At 50.6% G+C, this 16,626-nt stretch overlaps 6 protein-coding genes across 6 annotated transcripts; 3 read left to right on the top strand and 3 right to left on the bottom strand.

The window, feature by feature from the left end:
• Nucleotides 1-26: 26 nt before the first annotated feature.
• On the bottom strand, nt 27-899 carry ASPBRDRAFT_29750 (uncharacterized protein; the record flags this gene model as incomplete). The annotated part of the gene is made up of 1 exon (XM_067622700.1): nt 27-899. The coding sequence occupies one exon, from the start codon at nt 897-899 to the stop codon at nt 27-29; it is 873 nt and encodes a 290-aa protein (XP_067480089.1).
• A 650-nt stretch (nt 900-1,549) lies between these two features.
• Nucleotides 1,550-2,854, bottom strand: ASPBRDRAFT_123361 (MCT family MFS transporter; the record flags this gene model as incomplete). The annotated part of the gene is made up of 2 exons (XM_067617592.1): nt 1,550-1,715; nt 1,773-2,854. 2 exons carry the CDS (start codon nt 2,852-2,854, stop codon nt 1,550-1,552), a joined length of 1,248 nt encoding a protein of 415 aa, XP_067480088.1.
• A 2,161-nt stretch (nt 2,855-5,015) lies between these two features.
• Nucleotides 5,016-5,458, top strand: ASPBRDRAFT_54629 (uncharacterized protein; the record flags this gene model as incomplete). The annotated part of the gene is made up of 3 exons (XM_067627264.1): nt 5,016-5,078; nt 5,164-5,266; nt 5,295-5,458. 3 exons carry the CDS (start codon nt 5,016-5,018, stop codon nt 5,456-5,458), a joined length of 330 nt encoding a protein of 109 aa, XP_067480087.1.
• Nucleotides 5,459-5,563: 105 nt separating this feature from the next.
• sxa2 (putative pheromone processing carboxypeptidase (Sxa2)) lies at nt 5,564-7,341 on the top strand (the record flags this gene model as incomplete). Its single annotated transcript, XM_067617720.1, has 4 exons — nt 5,564-5,762; nt 5,816-6,098; nt 6,169-6,395; nt 6,458-7,341. 4 exons carry the CDS (start codon nt 5,564-5,566, stop codon nt 7,339-7,341), a joined length of 1,593 nt encoding a protein of 530 aa, XP_067480086.1.
• Nucleotides 7,342-8,718: 1,377 nt separating this feature from the next.
• ASPBRDRAFT_123157 (WD40 repeat domain-containing protein) lies at nt 8,719-10,201 on the bottom strand (the record flags this gene model as incomplete). Its single annotated transcript, XM_067617577.1, has 3 exons — nt 8,719-9,846; nt 9,939-10,104; nt 10,164-10,201. 3 exons carry the CDS (start codon nt 10,199-10,201, stop codon nt 8,719-8,721), a joined length of 1,332 nt encoding a protein of 443 aa, XP_067480085.1.
• Nucleotides 10,202-14,444: 4,243 nt separating this feature from the next.
• Nucleotides 14,445-16,625, top strand: ASPBRDRAFT_123154 (putative sugar transporter; the record flags this gene model as incomplete). Its single annotated transcript, XM_067617576.1, has 7 exons — nt 14,445-14,721; nt 14,853-14,952; nt 15,009-15,021; nt 15,090-15,307; nt 15,361-15,510; nt 15,565-15,998; nt 16,060-16,625. 7 exons carry the CDS (start codon nt 14,445-14,447, stop codon nt 16,623-16,625), a joined length of 1,758 nt encoding a protein of 585 aa, XP_067480084.1.
• Nucleotide 16,626: the final 1 nt, after the last annotated feature.

Here is a 16,626-nt window from a genome sequence, read left to right as displayed (position 1 = left end):
AAAACTCTTGTGCTTGGGGATTCAGTTTAGCGACCCCCAGTAGGCTTCAAAGGCGGAACCTCAATAATGCCCGTCGCGTTTGCAGCGAATCCGCGTCTGGGCCTGGGCTTCTTTGTGGCGGTGGCTGTTGGCTTGGAAGTAGAGGTAGAGGTAGAGGTAGATGTGGGGTCCTGGGATGACTTGGTCGTGGTGGTAGTAGTGCTACTGCTGGACTTGTCTGATTCGGAAGACGAAGACGAAGAAGAAGGCAAAGTAACGAATGTAGACGAAGGATCAACTGTCGTCGTCGACTTAGACACAGCATCAGTAGTACTAGTAGTGGTGGTGCCGTCACTGGGTGATGTAGCAGATGTCGACGGGTCCACAGAGTCGGACGTCTTCTGCTGCGAAGTCGTCGCAGTAGGGACTGAGGTCACAGTTTTGGTGCTGGATTGAACAGGCTTTCGAATGAACGAGGAGGAGCCATTCCCATTATCATCATCGTCGTCGTCGTCATCATCATCGTCATCGTCATCAGCACAACCAGATACCGCCGTGGCAGTAGCAGAGGGAGAAGAAACCGCACAGCTTGATGGAACTGTTCTGAAGCCGCTGCTAATGGACTTGTTGATGACAGAGGCACTACTGGAGCTAGTAGCAACTGCATCTGTGGCACGAGGCTCGAGCTCCTTGGGAGCCGGACCGATGGTTGCGGTGACACCGGCGCAGGGCAACGAGATGGTGATGGTCACAGTGGCGGTGATGCCGGGGAGACTGGCGGCGCTGATATCGCCGGGTTGTTGGCCGGGGGCTGTGGTGGGAGCAGGCACGCTGGCTGGGGCGTTGTTGATGGTGTCGACAGGAACGCATAGGGCCACGGAGGCGAAGGCCAGGGCCAGGATGGTGGTGCGGAAGTACATGGTGGGTTTTGGTTTTGGTTTTGGTTTTGATCTAGATGTAGGTTGAGTGTTGGAGAAAGATAAAGAGAGACAGAGAGGTATTCGAGGGGAGAGGATGCACAATTGGCCTGCCTGGTGTTTGGATTGTTGTAGCTGAAGGTAGGTGGGTGAGGGAGAAGAAGATCTCTAAGGGGGCTTATATAGTCATGTGAAAGGTCAGGGCATGATGCTCGATAGATGTCATGGGGGTCTAGACGATGATGTAGCTATCATGGTGACGATGCACACCAGAGATTTAGGGTCTATAGTCACCTCACCATTGGTCTTGGTGGTTGATCTTCCCGTGTATAAGAGGTTCTAGTCGGCTTATTTTTCTGGGCTGAAAGGTAATACGCTTGTCGATTCAATGGATCAATTGAGTGATTTTGTAAGTATTAGACATTGATGTGCTGCAAAAAGCCACAGGTCAGGCTTAAGCTAAGAGATTTGACGGTGCCAAGGTTGGAAAGCTCTAGATTCCATGTTTTGATATGTCATGGGGATCGTTAGATTCGTAAGTCTATTAGACAATTGTGGGTGGTTTCTGTTGTTCATTACGTCCGTAGCGGCAGGTATATTGCTCAATTTGTCGCATAGGATAGCCATGGATGCCCGAATCGGATGATATTCGCTCAGTATATCGCTAGCGGATGACGCCAACCAATGTGAATCACCTTGACCAACGTGACGCAGACGAGGCCAAGAGCGTAGCAGCAAGTCGTGAAGGTAATCAAACCCCAATACTCGCCATTGCACCTGGACAGGATTTCTCCCGCAATTGGAATGCCCGTAAGCGTGCTGCAGAAAGTTGTTAGCTCATACTTGGTGAATCCTGACAGCTACATGGCAACCTACCCAAAGCTCACAACTGTGTACGCGGTAGCATAGTATCTGCCGTAGTTTTCGATCTTGCACAGCTGAGAAATGCAAACAGGAGTCAGGCTGATGTTGCTGCCGCTTGCAAAACCAAATATGACGCAGTACACAACCATGACAGGTACACTGTTGCCGGCCGGAAGCCACAGGCATGCGTTGCAGACGAGGCATAAAGCAACCGTGGCGATGAGCGTATTGAACCGACCCAGATAATCGGCCACGAATCCAGGGATTCCTCTACCGAAGAATGAGCCGGCATTGAGGATCGCCAGGATCTGGTACGAGAATTGGGAGGAAACGCCATGAGCCAAGGCATAGGAGGATATGTAACTGATCGGAATGAAGAGGCCCCATTCAATGAAGAAGACGCCAGCGGTGGTAAGAGCAAATTTTGGTTCCCGGAAGATACGAAAATCAGGCAGCATGTTCTCCTTTACAGCGGGCTTTTTGGGCAACCGCGACTTAATCAACAGACACGCAACGACCACTGAGATGAGGCAAAGAAGCGCAACTACCCGGGTTGCCCATGCAAAACCTATCTTGGGGAACAATGCCTCCAAGGTAAGCGGGAAGACAACGCCTCCTACAGAGCCACCTGTGGCAGCAATGCCAGTTGCAACACCACGTTTCTCATTGAAGAAATGGCCAATTGCGGCTATTGCGGGGGTGAAGATCAGCGAGGCTCCGATCCCTCCAGCGACACCGATGACCAGCATAAAATGCCAATATTGGGTGCAGAAACCCAGAGCTATCATCATGACGACGACCAGTACGGCACCCGAAAAGACCAAGAATCGAGGACCTTTGGCGTCGAAGACGGGACCTATCTGTACACCGCAGAAGAAGGTCAAAAACGCGTACACGCCAAAAATCCAGCCTGTAGTTCCAGAGCTGTAGTCTTTCAGCTGGTGATCCTCGATGTACGCCTGGAAAGTTCCAATGGTGTTCACTAAGCCGAGGGAGCCAAAGAGGCCCATGAAACTGCCAAAGACAACTAGCCAGGCCTCTAGTCCGCCTTCAGGATAAGTGTTTCCATCCGCGTCCGTTGTCACTCGAGTCATTGGGGCGCTGTGTGCGGAGCTGTCTGAGCCAGACGCTCTGGACGAAGGTCTCTGAAGGCCATCTTCGAGCGTCGCCTCTGCCTGCGGTAGGCTGTGATCGTTTTGGACCCCTGCATGAGACTGTTCCTCCGTCATGTTGGTGGCTGGACTTGCATCGTGAGATTCACGATACTCACGAGTCTCGGTTGTGCCGCCCAAGACCTTTTCTCCAGCCTGGGGAGAATCTGTACAATGAGAACCAGGCAAGGTAGGAATGTTCTTGCTTGCACGGTTATCTTCGGTCTTTTCTATGTCTAAACCGGCAGAAGACCCCATTTTTATCGCCCTTCTGATGGTAGAAGGGGTATCAAGCTACCGCAGACCGTTAGGCTATAAGGGCCTAACCGTCTGTGCGTGAGATCACCCCTCTATTTGCAATGCAGAATGAGCGAGGGGTTGCCGGCTAATGAGAGAACACACAGAAAGAGTTTTAGGCGCAAGGATCCCACAACCACAGACTGTGTAGAGGCCAATGGGTATGAGGAACTAATTTGAGCATACGGCTACCCCCATGAGCCCGAGCCTGACTGGACGCTAATGTGGCGATGAGAGTGTGCTCTGATATGTTCGGGGAAAAAGGTTGAAAAAGCGGTCTTTAGCAGCCCTGTTAGCTCCGCAGTGGAGGCTTTTCCCTTCCGGGTGCGTTTCCCTCGGCTGCTCCCAGTAGCGGGAGTCTTTCCCATTGGCGAACCGTTGGCCAGCGGGTGGACACCGAGCAGACTGTATATCTAATGGCATTGGGTCTGTTCAAGGCCAATGCCATTACTGGCTCGCATTTCTCTCCTGTGGCAAAGTCTGGACGCGCGAGACAGTCAAGGAAGGGGCAGAAGTCTTAGTGGGAAATACGAGACCAAGGAAAAGGAGGCTGACTCAATCTGCAGATGGGCAGTGGAGGAGACGAACAATAGGATAGCCCGTCGCCAGCCAAACAACAACCAAGATCCGAGATTCGAATGTGAGACTATAGGTAGAAGGGGTTGACCAGAGATGAACTGGTCTTGGAACGAGTCAACTTGCGGTTGTGTGAGAACGTCCTTCTTGAGTCTTATAGTATTGCTGATGCCGGTTGGGAACCCATCGAAATACTGATACAGCCAAAGCTTTGAACCCTTTGAGATGGAGATGACGAAGATTTCATGGTGGCTCTCCCTACATGGGACCAGAACCTTCTCCGAGAGCAGCCAGTCCCTCCGGAACCTGTGTGTCTACCCATGGTAATCAGCTGCAAGGCATTGTCATAGGTTATACCTCGGTCGCCCTCCTCCCTGCCAGTAGTGAAAGTCAATAAGAAGGCATCAGCCTATCAAATATCTTCTGCAGAGTAAGATGAGACTCTGGAAGTGACGGACTCACTTACGCTTCGGGATTAGATGAGGCAGGGCATGTCCATCAAGGTATGCTAGTTCAGCGAGTTGTGTTCCGATAGAAAACGGTCTATTGTGAGCATCATCTAAAGATCAAAGCAATTGCACTCCTCAATTCCGAGAGATATTTCTGCATTGTTGTTGTTGACTTGGAGGAAAGACTAAACATACAGAAACACGTGCCTGTTTCTATCTCTGACAAGAGCGGACGGTCATGGCAGTAACTTGCGTTGGGACGTAGCAAACTCGCTTCCCCTTCTTTTACTACTACTACTACTACTACACGACTGCAAGACTGCAACCTGAAGAGAAATAGAGAACGCATCGGTCTGAATGAGCTATATCTGTATAGCCGATTGGATGATCGCCACGATACTAAGTGCTGCAGATTGCAGACTGCAGACTAAGAACAAACCCGTATACATCCCCCCCAAGTCTAACTAGCTCTTTGCAGACCCCGGCCGGAGTATTTGCACACACTCGAGCTTAGTGGCAAGGAAACTAGGGGGCATAAAAAGCAACCAAGGCCAAATGACAACGGCATGCTCGGTTTATCGGATAGCTGCGCGGCGCCATCGTTCTGCAGGACTGCACTTCTGCACTCGGGCCCATTGCCGTTCGGAGCCCCGGCGTACTCCGCGAGACCTTGAGACATAGCGGGACCGTCCATCGTATCAGCCATTCAGAAAGACCAAGTGGAGGGGTTCAGAGCTCTATTATTCACAGTATCGGCTGATACTGCCTCTTATCAATAGCGAATGCCGAAGCTAGATTTGATACCGCATCGAGATATCGTCACCGACAATTGTTATCATCACGCTGTAGGCCCGCAGTTACCGCTTGGATTCCCGCATTAGGAAATGAGCATCGCATTCATTCCTCCACGAGGCCTTTTTCCGAGGACAGCCGCTGCAACTTGGTTGGAATCAAGCGTGTTACTCCTCTCCCATAGCTGTCCACGAGCTTCTCATTGGTACCTCCTTAATTCCTCGTTGCATCCTATTCGCGCGTAGCCCCGCCAGAGATGCTTCTGCAAGGTCCCATCACCTTGCTGCGTTGCCTATTCCCCGCCCTCCAGTTTCCGACAATCTACTTTGTGCCAGTGGTTGAAAAGCCTGATTCCGAGAGCGTTCTACGACAATCATATGGTTTCCTCCATGTGTTATGTCGTCCTAGCGTCGCTGCACTACATCATCATTAGGCAGCATGGAAACTGCACCCATACATAAAGCCCCGGCACCCCCGTGGATAGTCTCGGTGTTCGTGTACGCCTGTCCACCGATTCATTCCCTAAAGACCCTTCAGTATGCTGTTTCGCAGTCTGCTGTCGACGGCTGTCCTAGCCGTCTCATTCTGCACGGATAATGCTTCCGCTGCTAAGCATGGTCGGTTTGGCCAAAAAGCTCGCGACGCCATGAACATCGCGAAGCGTTCCGCTAACGCCGTAAAACACTCGATAAAGATCCCTGTCGAGGACTATCAGTTCCTGAGCAACAAGACCAAGCGTATGTATCTCAGTCCGATATTGAACGACAGCTGACTTGCTTCTGTCGGACAGCCTACCGCGTGGAAAGCCTGCCTGATGTTCACTTCGACCTGGGTGAGATGTATTCCGGATTGGTCCCTATCGAGAAGGGCAACTTGTCACGATCCCTTTTCTTTGTCTTTCAGCCCACAATTGGCGAGCCTGTGGATGAGATCACCATCTGGCTGAATGGTGGCCCGGGTTGCAGCTCCCTTGAAGCCTTCCTGCAGGAGAATGGCAGATTCGTGTGGCAGCCTGGAACCTACCAGCCTGTTGAGAACCCATACACATGGGTGAATCTCACCAATGTTCTGTGGTAAGTGTGGAATTACTGGATTGCTGGTTGATCTGTATGGGGGAATATCGATCTAACCTGGGTTTTATAGGGTTGACCAACCAGTGGGAACAGGATTTTCTTTGGGTGTGCCCACCGCTACGTCCGAAGAGGAAATTGCGGAAGACTTTGTCAAGTTTTTCAAGAACTGGCAGCAGATCTTTGGGATCAAAAACTTCAAAATCTATGTTACTGGAGAAAGTTATGCGGGTCGCTATGTTCCTTACATATCCGCGGCTTTCCTGGATCAGAACGATACAGAACACTTCAACCTGAAGGGTGAGTTACCTTCTACCAAGGTAAACTTCATTTTCAGGCCCTGTACTGACTGTACTACCTAGGTGCACTGGCATATGATCCTTGCATTGGTCAATTTGACTATGTGCAGGAGGAAGCACCTGTTGTTCCCTTTGTTAAGAAGAACAATGACCTCTTCAACTTCAACGCAAGCTTCCTGGCAGAATTGGAGAGCATCCACGAGCAATGTGGATACAAGGATTTCATTGACCAGTACCTTGTATTCCCTGCATCCGGTGTCCAGCCGCCGATGGCCATGAACTGGAGCGACCCAACCTGTGATGTTTACGACATCGTTAATAACGCGGTTCTGGATCCCAACCCATGCTTCAACCCCTACGAGATTAACGAAATGTGCCCTATTCTATGGGATGTTCTGGGATTCCCCACCGAGCTCGACTACCTCCCTGCGGGCGCCAGCATCTACTTCGACCGTGCTGATGTAAAACGTGCCATGCACGCCCCTAACATCACTTGGTCCGAGTGCTCGGTGGAAAGCGTCTTTGTCGGGGATGGCGGTCCCGAGCAGGAGGGTGATCTTTCGGCAAACCCTATCGAGCATGTCTTGCCACAAGTCATCGAAGGCACCAACCGGGTTCTGATCGGTAATGGTGACTATGACATGGTTATCCTCACCAACGGCACCCTTCTCTCGATCCAGAACATGACGTGGAATGGAAAGCTTGGATTCAACACTGCACCAAGCACCCCAATCAACATCGACATCCCTGACCTGATGTACAACGAAGTGTTCATTGAGAACGGCTATGACCCACAAGGTGGACAGGGCGTTATGGGCATCCAGCACTATGAGCGTGGACTCATGTGGGCAGAGACCTTCCAGAGTGGACACATGCAGCCCCAATTCCAACCGAGAGTGTCATACCGTCATCTTGAGTGGCTGCTTGGCCGGCGGGACACCCTGTAAGCCAGGTAGGCTGCGAAGGGGAACAATGCTGCTATGATGATAAGAATAAGTTATGATCTGTAGATACGTTATATGCGAATGTACATGAGCGGATGCAACAAGTTTCAACAGAAAGAGTCCCAGAAGAGTACTAACCTACTAGACCAAGAGTATAGGAAAAACAAAGTAACATAACCTATCCGATTCAATACGAAACTTACACTCTTTCGTCCCTTTCGCACTCTTACCTGTTTCCAACTGGTGTGATAGTATGATATCACTGACTATTAGTACGAGCATGTATACCAGGAAGGAGGCCTAGCCTACTAGATGATATGGACGATCTAAGGATACTAAAATACCAGGAGAGTGAGCACTAGGGTAAAATGAAGCCCGTCACACAGCATGATCTTGCCCTAATGTTGTAACACAGAAAGATAACAATCAAGACATCCTGCCGATAATGTATGTATGTATGTATGTAAAGTAAGCAGTATGTATGTATGTATGTAAAGTAAGCAATTGGCACTAAAGCTAGCTAGATGGTGAAACTATTTACAGTTCAAGATAGTAAACATATGATGCCATGAGCGAAGTGTCGGAAGAGTCTAAATAGTCTAGACCGTGCGCCTGTTTGCGATAAAACCCTAGCTTTTCACGAAATAGTAGTTCCGGCGAGGGTGATTCTATGCTTTCTGCAAGGGGAAAGCAGACGCCCTGATTAGACCGGCTGTCCTGAGGCGAAAGCAAGAAGAAAAGTCAAATACAGATTGAAAGCAGCAAGGGACGCGGATGCCCTGCCAGATAGATAGGGGTATGCAAAAAGAAAAAAACTTGGATGATGCGATGCGTGATGAGATCGTTTGTCTCTCTCGCCGGTTGGTGGAATAAGGTCGCACTGCGTCTGGAGTATTTGCTTCGCGAGAGCTGCAGCCTTGGTATCTGGTATGCTCTGATCTGATCCAGACACGACCATGTGATGTGTAACCTTTTCCCTCTCTTATGTCTCCTCCTCCTACTTCAGCTTCAGACATCGTCATGTTATTCTAAACAACCATTGTGTGTGTGTATGTGCGCGTGTGTATCAGGTTCAGCTTCAGTCATAATCTCATTCATCATTTCATCAATCAGTGTTTCTGGTCGGGGCCGTGATAAACAGCAGTGCGTTTGTTTTTGTTTGTGTACAGGTAAAAAGGATCTGCGGCTGGAGAACTCGACCTCGACCTCGATCTCGGCCTCGGAATATCGGGGCTTGTTTTTTCTCCTGGGTTTGCATTTACATGGGTGTATGTGTGTATGTGTCTTGCGGATGGGAGGTAGGAGCTTCATGAATCTGAGTCTTCGTATTGGTATTAGTCTTTGAAAAGGTGAGGATATATGCAATCATTTACCTCTTAACTACGTGAAAATCCGTACACTTGAATCGGCGCTCCCTGTTGCAATGACGCATTGAAACCCAGGCTTGACAGAGTCCGTCTTGGAACTTTTAGTCGATTCAGAAGTCTCCACTGGAACATCGCTCACAGGTACTGGGCCCCAACGAATGCAACTAACAAAATGCCCGTGGGCGTTGATCGTCTTCACCAATCTTCCCCCTTGAGACAGATCCCAGCAACGTATTGTTTTGTCGTCCGCCACACTGATTAAATACTTCCCACCAGGATGGAATACTAGGCCTCGGACCCAGTTATCATGCCCAACTAATGTCTTGATCAGTCGGCCTCGGGATTCCCAGAGCTTGATCGTCTTGTCACGGGCTCCCGTCGCAATGAATTCGGAGGAGCTACTCGCAGGTGGTGCTGTCTTTAGTCCCGCAATAGCGGCCAAGTGCTTATAGCTTGCGGGAGGTGCAAATACGCAGCACTCGATGAAGTTTTCGTGGCCTATTAATGAGGCAACCGATTTGTTTGATGCGACTTCCCAGATCACCGCGGCTTGGTCACGGCCTCCCGTCACCAGCCACTTTCCATCGAAGGAAGGCGACACATCGTTAATCCAGGAGCCCTGCGAGTCGATCACCTTCACACAGTATCCGGTCGACACATCCCATATCCGGATCGTCGCATCCCGACTGGCTGAGATGAGAATGTTATCCGTCTGTCGCAGAAAGCGCACAGCCGAAACTGAATGATCATGCCCAGAAAGTGTCCGAACATTGGCATAGTCCTTATTCGGGTCCCACAGTTTAATCTGGAGATCACTCGAACATGATGCTAGTATGGTATGTCCCTTTTGACCGCCAAAATCGAGATCTGAGACCGGCCTCATATGGCCCTTGAGTGTCCGCTCTAGCTCGCCGAGTTCCCAATCCCATATTTTGATTGTGCAGTCTTCGGAACCGGATGCGAGAGAGGTAAAGATAGGGTGAAATGCGACGCATGTGACAGCATCTCGGTGCGACTCGAATGTATGTCGGGAAGAAGTGGGAAGCCAGTTTATCGGGTCTTTCCCGGTGGAACGGGCTGTAGGTGATATAGTGTCGAGCTCGGTTTGGAGGCCAGCGAGTTTAGATTCTAAGTCCAAGATCTACACGTTGATCAGTGACTGGGTTCTCCGGCCGACAGTATGAAAGAAGAAACACTCCAAGCGACCGGTTCTGTCAGAGCACATGTACCTACCTTTTTCTGCAGCCGAGCAATTCCGGTCCATTTCTTCTCTAATAGCCCCTCATATTTCCGGCACAGCGCATCGTCGAAACTACTGTCCACCTGGAGTTCCTCCCGCAGCACTTCACAACTCCGCGAGGCATTTATTGATGAGAGGTAGGCGATTATCGACTTATGCCTGAGTTGCGTATAAGCGCGCAAGCAACGTACGGCAGGCCATGGCATAAATATACTCACAGTTCCTCAGCTTGGCTGGAGGTCAATATCTTGGTCATGGTGGTGGTGTATGAACTGTGAGAACCGACACGAGCGACTCTGGTGTCGGACGAGGACCTGAGAGAATGCCAGATAGACAGAGAAATTCAAGATATGTGATGTCTACCCCCCACATTGGCATGTGGCGCAGTACATAGCCAGGAGGTAATCAGAGTTATGATGCGGAGTATTGTTTTGGCATATTGGCCTTAAAGGGAGCGCGCACCAAAGGCTCAGGCGCGCACTGCGCAGCCCCTCGATGCTCGGTCGCCGATCACGTGTTTCAAGCCGCTGGGACAATCCATTCTCCGATTCCGAAGGCCATTACCTCCAACATCTGTGGCGGTGTCAAAGGGTCTCTATCTCCCCAACTACAACACCACAGTCATACAGGGGGAGGTTTTCACCCCGACTGGGAGCTGGCCAAATCCGCTGCAGACACACCACCATCCGTGGCAGGATGAGATAATGTATTCTCATGCTTCAAGGGCCGGTGCTTAGTGTTCGACTGACGTCAACTATTCCTCCTTAAGTCCAGAAGCTCATGGCTTTGCGGAGAACGCGCAGCTGCCCAGGACCGTTGTTTTCACCGGTACCTGGAAGCTCCAAACCCGCTAATTCCGTGTCAGAACCACTAGACTTCGAAGAAATAGCTCACGGAAGTTCCAATGTCTTGCGTCTTAGTGAAGAAGCGGAGCGGACAAGTTCACGAGCAACGATTCGGAGAGCACATTCTCGTTCGCCTCCTCCTGCCTGATTGCATTGAAAGTAGCGCCGAGAGATCTCGATATGAAGCTGGATAATATGTCCCGATAGAGAAAAATTGTCCCGATACACCGTCTCCGCACGGTAGGTTCTCCAAGCTACTGATACATGTATGAGATCTCTACGAACTGGATCTTCATTAGCGACTAACCTCGTCTGCAGTCCGCTTGGTTTGGAAACTTCTCCGTCTTGTTCTGTCGCTTACAATGCCTAAGCCATCATCTGTCGCCGCCGTGTCGTGTTGGAGGTACATTCATCAGCCGGAGATAACAGGAAATGAGGGGTTCGATCTCGGCGGCGATCTGTTTAGGACATCCTGATGTAGTAGAGAAGATGCCATGGTCCAGCCCAACCATGGGCGAGGCAACCAGGACAGAAGCATAAGCATGAACTTGGCCTACGGTCTCCCACTAGTCCTCCAGCTGATGGCGCGATGGTACCACCGGCGTACCTTCCCGCGGAAAACAGGATGGTCCGAAAACTAACCATGACCAAAACGGCAATGCAGAGCGGACTTTGACGGCAGAGAAACCTTCTGTGAGTGGACAGCTGTAGGTTGTATCTTCCGACTGGATGCTGGTCTTGGCCCCCATTTAGCAGGTCACCCTTGGCCGAGAAAAATACATACTCCGTACTCCCAGTGGTTGGTTCGGTAGGTAAATTAGGGAGCCATTTGCATGACTACTAGTACTGCTATTGCTAGTTACCAAATACCACTCTGCCTCTGAGCAAGAGCCATTTGTGGCCCGTGGCCCCATTAGGGAAGCCCATCTGTAGGAAATTATGGCTTGTTTGATAGAAGATGATTGGACGACCAGGGAAACGGGAGTATCTGAGAAACGGTTGCGGAAGTGATGACGGACCAGTGTAACGATGATCCCTGCTTGGATTGGACTGGCGAGCTCAGACTCAGGCCTCTGCCGTGCCATTCCCGTCTGGGAAAGGCTAGTTGTCTTGGGAGTCTAAACCTACTTCATCATGGTACGTCGTGTCGGCGACTCCTAGTACGTTTCCTTCATGCATGCTGGACGGGTAAGTTTTCAGGTGCGGCTGCGCTCGTGGCTTACGGCCACCATCTTCGAAAGTGCAGATCGGGTGTAAGATAGTCGTGTCTGGTGAACGTTAATTTCCAGGCCTCTATATTCTGGTATTACACAGTCCACCAGTCCCTGGTTTCGAGATTGGGAGAAGTAGTAGCTTCGCATATGACAGATTTTAGGCGGGCAGATTCTCACATACCAAATCAGGTTTCAACTGCGCCAACGGAGTGTCTTGACTACTAGTGACTAGTGGCTGTGGCATCCTACTTTGTAAGATCTCTTTGCCCGGTACCGACGTTGTCAGGTAACTTTGGCTATCCCCAGTTAGCACTAGTGTCTTACAGAAGTATGGCGATGACGTAGAGAACATCGCGCAAATCTGGCACGTGGAACGGATTGTTCGTGCTCATGTGAGGAGATTCTAGTCCCAGGACATCTTCTATGAGTAGGTACACCCACACCCACACACTATCTAGGACATGTTTACTCATGACGACGAGTTAAGCTTCTTCGAATGGCATCATTACCCCAAATTCTGACCATGCGCCTCGGCCGGCACCATGGGGAGCCTCCCTTGCGTTGGGATGAACCAACGCACGTTGCGGAAATGAATGCCAGCCAGCTGTCTTATTGCATGGACAATCTGGCACCTCCCGAGGAATCCTCAATTTCAGCATCCAGTCAACGTTGCCGGCCGCCGCCGAAAAGTGGGTTAGAGGTAGAACTGGCTTCCCTAGTGCGCCCTTTTCCGCTGGTCAAGAAAAATATAAGTTCTTGTGCAGCATTTATTGCATACCGAGAAGCCAGAATTAAGTAGTAATGGGTTTGCCGCTTGGAACAGCCTTCTTCCCGCCCTCCTCGGTGGCAATCGCGTACTCCTATCTGTGCTAAAATCTGCGAAAGATAAGCCCTACATATTCCCTATCATATTGTCCCTTTGGGTAGGATATTGCTCCAATCGTCAGGTCGATTGTCGCCGGGGTATCGCTGCAGTATGCATCTGCCAAGGGCCATGGCGTCCGCCGTCAACGCCAAGACACCTTACCAAGGTATACACAGACCAATCAGCATTGTCAAAATTGGATATCGGTTTCGGCCGGTGTGGTTCCATCGCCCCCGCGCTAGCCTGAGTCCGGTCAAAGTATGGGGGCGTACGGGTTCGTTACATGTATCACGGTATTTGCATCCGAATAGTCATGAGAAAGCATGTTTACGCCACTCCGTTGACCGTTATCACTAGGTTTCCATGATACTAGAAAAGATGGAAGAAGAGAAAATATGTGTATAATTTACATCTGCCAAGGCATGAAATGGTTTGCCGGCCAGTTGCATCACAGCTCCTCTCGGAAAATGAGTCGTTGGTCCTTGCCACTTCTGGGTGTTTGCAAAACGCACTAATTTAATTTACAGGAACGGACCCATACCACCCCATGTATGGTAGCAGCCGACAGAAAAAAGTAAAAAGAAAAGTAGGAAAGAGGAAAGAGACAGTTTTGATTTGCGATGTGAATTGCTGCGATGCAGTCGTTTTTTCCTTTTCCATGTTAGCTTTCAGTCCGAAGCTGGATGCGTATATAGACCTCAGCTTCCCTCTCCTCATCCTCGAACCTTGGTTCTTTCCTGTGCTTACCCTCACTCTCTCCTCTACCACCTCATATACTACCCATCCCCCTCCCCGCAACTCGTTCCCCCCCCTCTGTACCGTTGCATTTTACTTTTTCTCTTTAGAGAAAAAAAGAAAAGAAAAAAAAGAGGAAAATCCAACCTGAAGACGACAGCGAGTGCAGTCGATTGAGCCTCTTCTCCGTGCGCTATCTCATCGCGCTGGGAAGAAAATTCGACCCATTCGCCCTGTCAGTCGGAACCATCACTGTTCCTTGCCCTCTTATACTATACCTCTTCGTTCTTCGTCCCTGTCATCTTAGGCCGACTGAGCTGCAGTTCTCAGCGTTCCTAGCCTTTTCCCCTTTGGCATTACCTATATACCATTGACATCCTTTTCGTTTATCTTTTTTTCTTTTTTTATATATTTGAAACCTGCTCCAGCAAAGGCGAAACTCGTCTGCTCGATCTCCAGCTGTACGACGTGCGCTCAATAGCCTCGATATAAGACCTACGAATCCCCGGCCACTGATAACCCTGAGCACCTCTTTATCGGCCTTGGAGTATCGGTTCCTGTTCAGCCTGTCCCTAGCGCCAACCCATTTCGATTATACAGCCATTGCGCCTGCCATATCTGACCCTAGCGACAATTGCGAAGCCATCGAGCGGTGACCCATAGCTTTCTGAGCATCCTGCATACCGATAGAGATATTCCCTTGCGACAAGTAGTTTGACTCATCCCCGAAGCCCGCCAAAGCAGACATCGACGCTGCTCCCCCAATCCATCCTCGGTGCCACAGCCCATACCGGAAATCGCCCTCCTCGCATGCCATATTGTCACTAAAGCTCAGCAGCCATGCCTTTCGGTGTCAACCCTTTCCGGACAAACGACCACGACTTCCCTGGGGTCGTGGTGCCCCTGTCCGAAGCCCCTCCGCATCACAAGCCGAACCCTGAACTAGAGAAAACCGACCGCCCCGATGAGAAAACTGACAATAGGAGCTTGGACAGGGCTCCCTCCTCGGAAGCCGGCGTAGGGTCTGTCCACAACTACAACACCCTGACCATCGAGGCCCTTCGCGCCGAAGTCGAGGCTGATATTGCGACATCAGGCAAAGACACCGCGTATGACCGTATGTTCTGATGTTGCCCCATGGGGCGGCTGCTGTCCTTTCTCCCTATTCTATGAAACCCTCTAGGATGACAAGCCCTCTACCTGGGCACCTTCAGGAGCCTAAGATCTGATTGTGGATATTCTGTATAGGCAAGGCAAAGCTCATCAATAGAGCCATCCAGGACATTGGCATGGGTCGCTACCAGTGGCAGCTTTTTGCGCTCTGTGGTTTTGGCTGGCTAGCAGACAAGTAAGCGGTTCCGTCATGCGCATTTTTCCATTTTAGCTAACATTGGTTTGCTTCAGTCTCTGGTTGCAGGTGAGATAGATACATTTACCTTCGGTGAAGACGCCGTCTTATATCGCCACTTTGCTAACCGCTGCAAGGGTGTTGCATTGACCCTGACCCCAATCGCCCAAGAATTTGGGGTTTCTACCACATGGGTACGATTCACGACCTGCTCTTTGTTCTTGGGTCTCTGCATTGGTGCATCGTTCTGGGGCATCGCCTCCGATATCATTGGCCGTCGTCCAGCTTTCAACATGACACTATTCATTTGCGGTGTCTTTGGTATTGCCGCCGGTGGTGCCCCAACTTGGATCGGGTATGTCCCTTTGGTATTCCTGTGAAGCTGTCTTTGCTAATGCACCATGCTAGAGCCTGTGGCCTGTACGCTTGTTTGGGCCTCGGTGTGGGCGGTAACCTGCCCGTCGATGGGGCTTTGTTTTTGGAATTCCTGCCTTTCGCCTCAGGAAACCTTCTGACAATGCTGAGTGTCTGGTGGCCTCTCGGTCAACTAGTTTCCAGGTATGTCATCCTTATCCAATCTCTAGAGTCCACGCCTTACAAGTAGTCAATTAGTCTACTCGCATGGGCGTTCATTCCGAACTACAGCTGCAGTAGCGACCTGCCTGCTTGTGGTAACGTTGCTAGCGGGGAGGCTTGCTGCACCAAGCAAAGCAACATGGGCTGGCGATACCTGTGCTTCACCTTGGGTGCCCTTACTTTCGTCATGTTCATTTGCCGCTTCTTCCTCTTCCATTTGTACGAGTCGCCCAAGTATTTGCTCGCACGCGGCCGTCAGAGCGATGCCGTTGCTTCGGTCCACGGAATCGCCCACAAGAACAAAACCAAAACTTGGCTGACTGAGGACATTCTCAACGAAATCGGTGGTTATCCCGAGGAGGTGACAGAGGAAAAGCTCAGCTTTTCTGAAATCGTCCGGAGGAACCTCTCCAAGTTTTCCTTGGAGCGCATTGGACCTCTTTTTTCCTCTAAGAAACTTGGTTTCTCCAGTATGTCTTCCAACGCAGCCATCCATCGTCCTCTACCCAGGCTAACTAATCGACTTTCCAGCTGTTCTGCTTTGGTTCTGCTGGGCTACTATTGGAATGGGTTACCCCTTGTTCAATGCCTTCCTTCCTCAGTACCTTGAAAATGCGGGTGGCTCCAGCTCCAGCTCGACATACATCGCCTACCGGAACTATGCTATCACTTCGATTGTCGGCGTTCCGGGTTCGATCTTGGCCTGCTACACCGTTGAAATCAAATATGTCGGTCGTAAGGGTACCATGGTGATCTCCACATTGATTACCGGAGTGCTGCTCTTCTGCTTCACAGCTTCTACCAACTCCAACGTTCAACTGCTTTGCTCCTGCCTCGAGGCTTTCTTCCAGAACATCATGTACGGCGTCTTGTACGCTTACACGCCCGAGGTGTTCCCGGCTCCGAACCGTGGCACAGCCACTGGTATTTCCAGCTGCCTAAACCGCATTGCGGGACTGTGCGCCCCTCTTGTGGCCATCTACGGCGGAAGTGCCAACCCTGATGCTCCTATCTACGCATCAGGTGGACTGATCCTGGCCGCATTCGTGGCCATGTGTCTTCTCCCCATTGAAACCCGGGGAAAGCAGACGCTGTAAA

The sequence above is a fragment of the Aspergillus brasiliensis genome (genome assembly GCF_001889945.1).
Source record: "Aspergillus brasiliensis CBS 101740 unplaced genomic scaffold ASPBRscaffold_5, whole genome shotgun sequence".
NCBI lineage: Eukaryota > Fungi > Ascomycota > Eurotiomycetes > Eurotiales > Aspergillaceae > Aspergillus > Aspergillus brasiliensis.
The sequence above is the reverse complement of the archived record's forward strand: the minus strand, read 5'-3'. Positions and strand labels throughout refer to the sequence as shown.